This window comes from Eurypyga helias, unplaced genomic scaffold (genome assembly GCF_000690775.1).
Source record: "Eurypyga helias isolate BGI_N326 unplaced genomic scaffold, ASM69077v1 scaffold42157, whole genome shotgun sequence".
In the NCBI taxonomy this organism is placed as follows: Eukaryota; Metazoa; Chordata; class Aves; order Eurypygiformes; family Eurypygidae; genus Eurypyga; species Eurypyga helias.
The window spans coordinates 2,958-6,394 of NW_010260673.1; the positions used below are offsets into that span (position 1 = coordinate 2,958).

The following is a 3,437-nucleotide window of genomic DNA, read 5'->3' on the forward strand; positions in this document are numbered from 1 at the left end:
GTCAGTGGGGCAGAGGAGATGCTGATTCCAGTTCTGGGAGGGTGCGTGTGGGGACACGCTCCCTGGGGTGCTCAGCAGGGAATGCTCGTTTCGGGGGCCGCTGCCATCCCCTCCCGTGCGCCTCCCGTGCATCGTGTTCTCCGTGGCGAGAGCCCGAATGGCATACCAAGTCACGAGGGTGAATGAAGCATACTGGATCGTTCCAGTTGTCCTTCCAGTTGTCTGCAGCTTCTGTTCCTCCTTTTTCCTCCGGCACCACTGCCTCTGGGCAGCCTTGAATTCCCGTATCCCTCCGTTTCACGCATTCCTCTCAACCGATTTCCACTCTGGCCCAACGTTGACTCTCTAAAGGTTTCCTCCCTCTTCTCTCCTGCCAGGTGCCGAGAAGATGGCATCCCCAGGCGCCCCAGGGACCCGCATGACCTCCACAGTCAGCATCAACATTTCTACCCCTTCCTTTTACAACCCGCAGAAGAAGTTTGCGCCCGTGGTCGCCCCTAAACCCAAGGTGAACCCCTTCAAGGCTGGGGGTGCATCAGAGTCCTCGCTGCCCCCTCCTCCCGGAGCCGGCGCCCAGCGTGCTCAGATGGGGAAGGTGGGAGAGATCCCGTCAGCGTCCGTGTCCCTGCTGGCAGAAGGTAGGTGGGGGCTGGCATGGCAGATACGAACGTGCGTTCCTAAAATCTCGGGGTGTGAGGTCTGTAACTGCGGTGACACGAGCACAAGGCCCTAACTGCTGCAACTGCAGGATCCTCTTGCTGCGGAGGCTTGCAGCTTCCAGAACGACATAAAACAACTGCGTAGGTAGCTCAAAATATGTAGTATCTCCCTTAGGAGGGGAGCCAGGAAGGCAGTCCTGCGTGGCGCTGATGCCGGAGGAACGCAATGGATTTTCCATAGTATCCCCTGGGTGCGTACCTGCGTAACTGCTGCGGGTTTCTGGTCAGCGTGTCCGAGCCCGAGTACGTTGCAGGGAAGCTGACCCTGAAGGTGGTGAATCACGCTGTTCTTGTTGGTTCATCTCAGCTCACGTTGGTTGTTTCTGGCTGTGAGATCCTTCTTGTGGACTCTGCAGTCGCCATCTTCGCTGCTGGGGACTGGGAGGAACTAAAAAGCACATGAAAAAATGGTGGAAGTTATCATAAACAGGAAGTGAGACTTAAGAGTTTGTGTGGCTTGTCGAGTTTTATACTCTTTCCTAGTGGTTTGGGTTGGGTGTGTTTTCCTGTGTAGAGTGACTTACTGTGGTGTGGTTTAGGGGTTTTTTTGTTGTTGTTGTTTCATTTTATTTTCTGTGGTGGTGGGGTGGTATTTTTTGGTTGGTTGTTTGCTTGCCTTTGTGTCCTCTAAGACGCAGAAGGTTCCTGGTTGTGTGTCTCGCTAGTTGGAACTGATCAGCATGGGGCCACCAGAAATTTCCTTAGGGGCCTCTTGCTAATCCAACTTGAAAGCCAACCGTATCCTGGGCTGTATCCAGAGCAGCGTGGCCAGCAGGGCGAGGGAGGGGATTCTCCCCCTCTGCTCTGCTCCTGTGAGACCCCACCTGGAGTGCTGCGTCCAGCTGTGGGGGCACCAACATCAGAAGGATATCGACTGGTGGGAGCGAGTCCAGAGGAGGCCACGGAGATGCTCCGAGGGCTGGAGCCCCTCTGCTATGGGGACAGGCTGGGAGAGTTGGGGGTGTTCAGCCTGGAGAAGGGAAGGCTCCGGGGAGACCTTATAGCCCCTTCCAGTGCCTGAAGGGGCTACAAGGAAGCTGGGGGGGACTTTTTACAAGGGCCTGTAGTGACAGGACAAGGGGTAACGGGTTTAAATTGAAAGTGGGGAGGTTTAGATTGGATATCAGGAAGAAATTCTTCCCAGAGAGGGTGGTGAGGCACTGGGACAGGTTGCCCAGAGAAGCTGTGGATGCCTTATCCCTGGAAGTGTCCAAGGCCAGGCTGGATGAGGCTTGGAGCAACCTGGTCTAGTGGAAGGTGTCCCTGCCCATGGCAGGGGGGTTAGAACTGGATGGGCTTTGAGGTCCCTTCCAACCCAAACCATTCTATGATTCTATGATCCTTAATGCTGCACATTACTCCGAGACCCTTATGAGGGCACACGTCAGTCAAGACGCGTGCGTTCAGATAACGCTGGCTGCTGCTCTCGGATTTCTTCCCTTTCACTGTCTAGCGAAGGCTGTGCCATGCTGAGGCTCTCTAGGTTAGCAAGCCAAGTCAGCGGGCAGCTGACCTCACGGTAGAAAGGCTGGTCCTGTGCCCAGAGGAAACATGTTATGAAGCCGTTTTTTCCATTTCTCAAGTCACAAGGGCCTCGGCGTGTTGGTGCTTCTGCCTCCTAGAATTGTACCAACTAACTCCGGTGACCTTTTTCTTGTACGCTGTTGGCTGGAATCTTGTGTCTGTAATCCAGGGTCCCATCTTGGGCTTTATGAGTGTCTGCTGTGGTTGTGTGGATTTGGGATGCATCTGTCAGCAGGTCTCAAAGCTGACACAACACCGGAAGTACAGAAGTAGATGGGTGGATGTTAAGAATTATTTTTCAATACACAGTGCGAGTGGAGGGTTGGGTGTTGTTGGTTCCACTTCTCTCTTCCTTATAAAGCTTATTCTGGAGGAAGTAACTTAACAGAAAGATGAGGAAAAGAACCGTTTGGCTTAAGGTGCTGCGTCACCATGGGGTGAGGGCTGCCAGTGAGACATCTGACGTACAGATGAACCCCAAAACTCAGTCAGGAGAGAAATACACCCGATTTGATCCTTTGACGAGATGCATCAGGTCATTCTCTTCCTTTCCTATACCCTCCTCAAAGAAATAGTTGTATAACATAAAGCATAGCAATCGGTGTCTGTCTGAAACGCCGGGATGGCTCAGTTAGCGCTGCTGTATGAACGTTGTATTTAGTATTGACCGTTCCATAAATCTGGTACAGTAACCTTGAGAGGAACTTGTTTGTCCATGTGAATAATTCACAGAACTGGTTTTTCGTGTGTCTAAAACAATGACAGCTGATCAGGGCTTCGTTTCTGCAATATTCTTTATCATTTCAGTAAATCAAATGGCACGCGTATACAAACTCAATCCCAGACTGTTGTTTCAAAGAAAAAATACTGGCCTAGCACTGGTTCTAGTTCTTTGCTGCTTGGATGATAAGAGGATAACTTCTCCCATACGTGGTGAAGGGAAGAGGATTCCCATTTATTTGTCTGCCTCATAGTAGAAAATGTCTTTTTTTGCCTGCTCCACACCTTTGACATGTGTGAATAGGTGGAAGCAGTAGGGTTTTCTAGGAGATTGAGGCATTCTGGTGGTTTTCAGCCTGCTTAAAAGGGTTCTGGAAAACTTCTCATGTCCTGATCTATATTGGATATGGGGACATTTTAGCCTCCAAAAGGTCCTGGGTCGTCTGCTGGCATTCCTTCTAAAGCTGCTCGGCA

The 3,437-nt window shown here is 51.6% G+C and overlaps 1 protein-coding gene across 1 annotated transcript in view; it reads left to right on the forward strand.

Annotated features, from left to right (window-relative positions):
• The first annotated feature begins 388 nt into the window (after positions 1-388).
• ZYX (zyxin) overlaps positions 389-3,437 on the forward strand; it is a 7,489-nt gene continuing 4,440 nt past the window's right edge. Inside the window, exon 1 of the mRNA XM_010155097.1 lies at positions 389-638. Within this exon, the coding sequence (XP_010153399.1) occupies positions 389-638 (250 nt within the window). The remainder of the gene's footprint in view (positions 639-3,437) is intronic.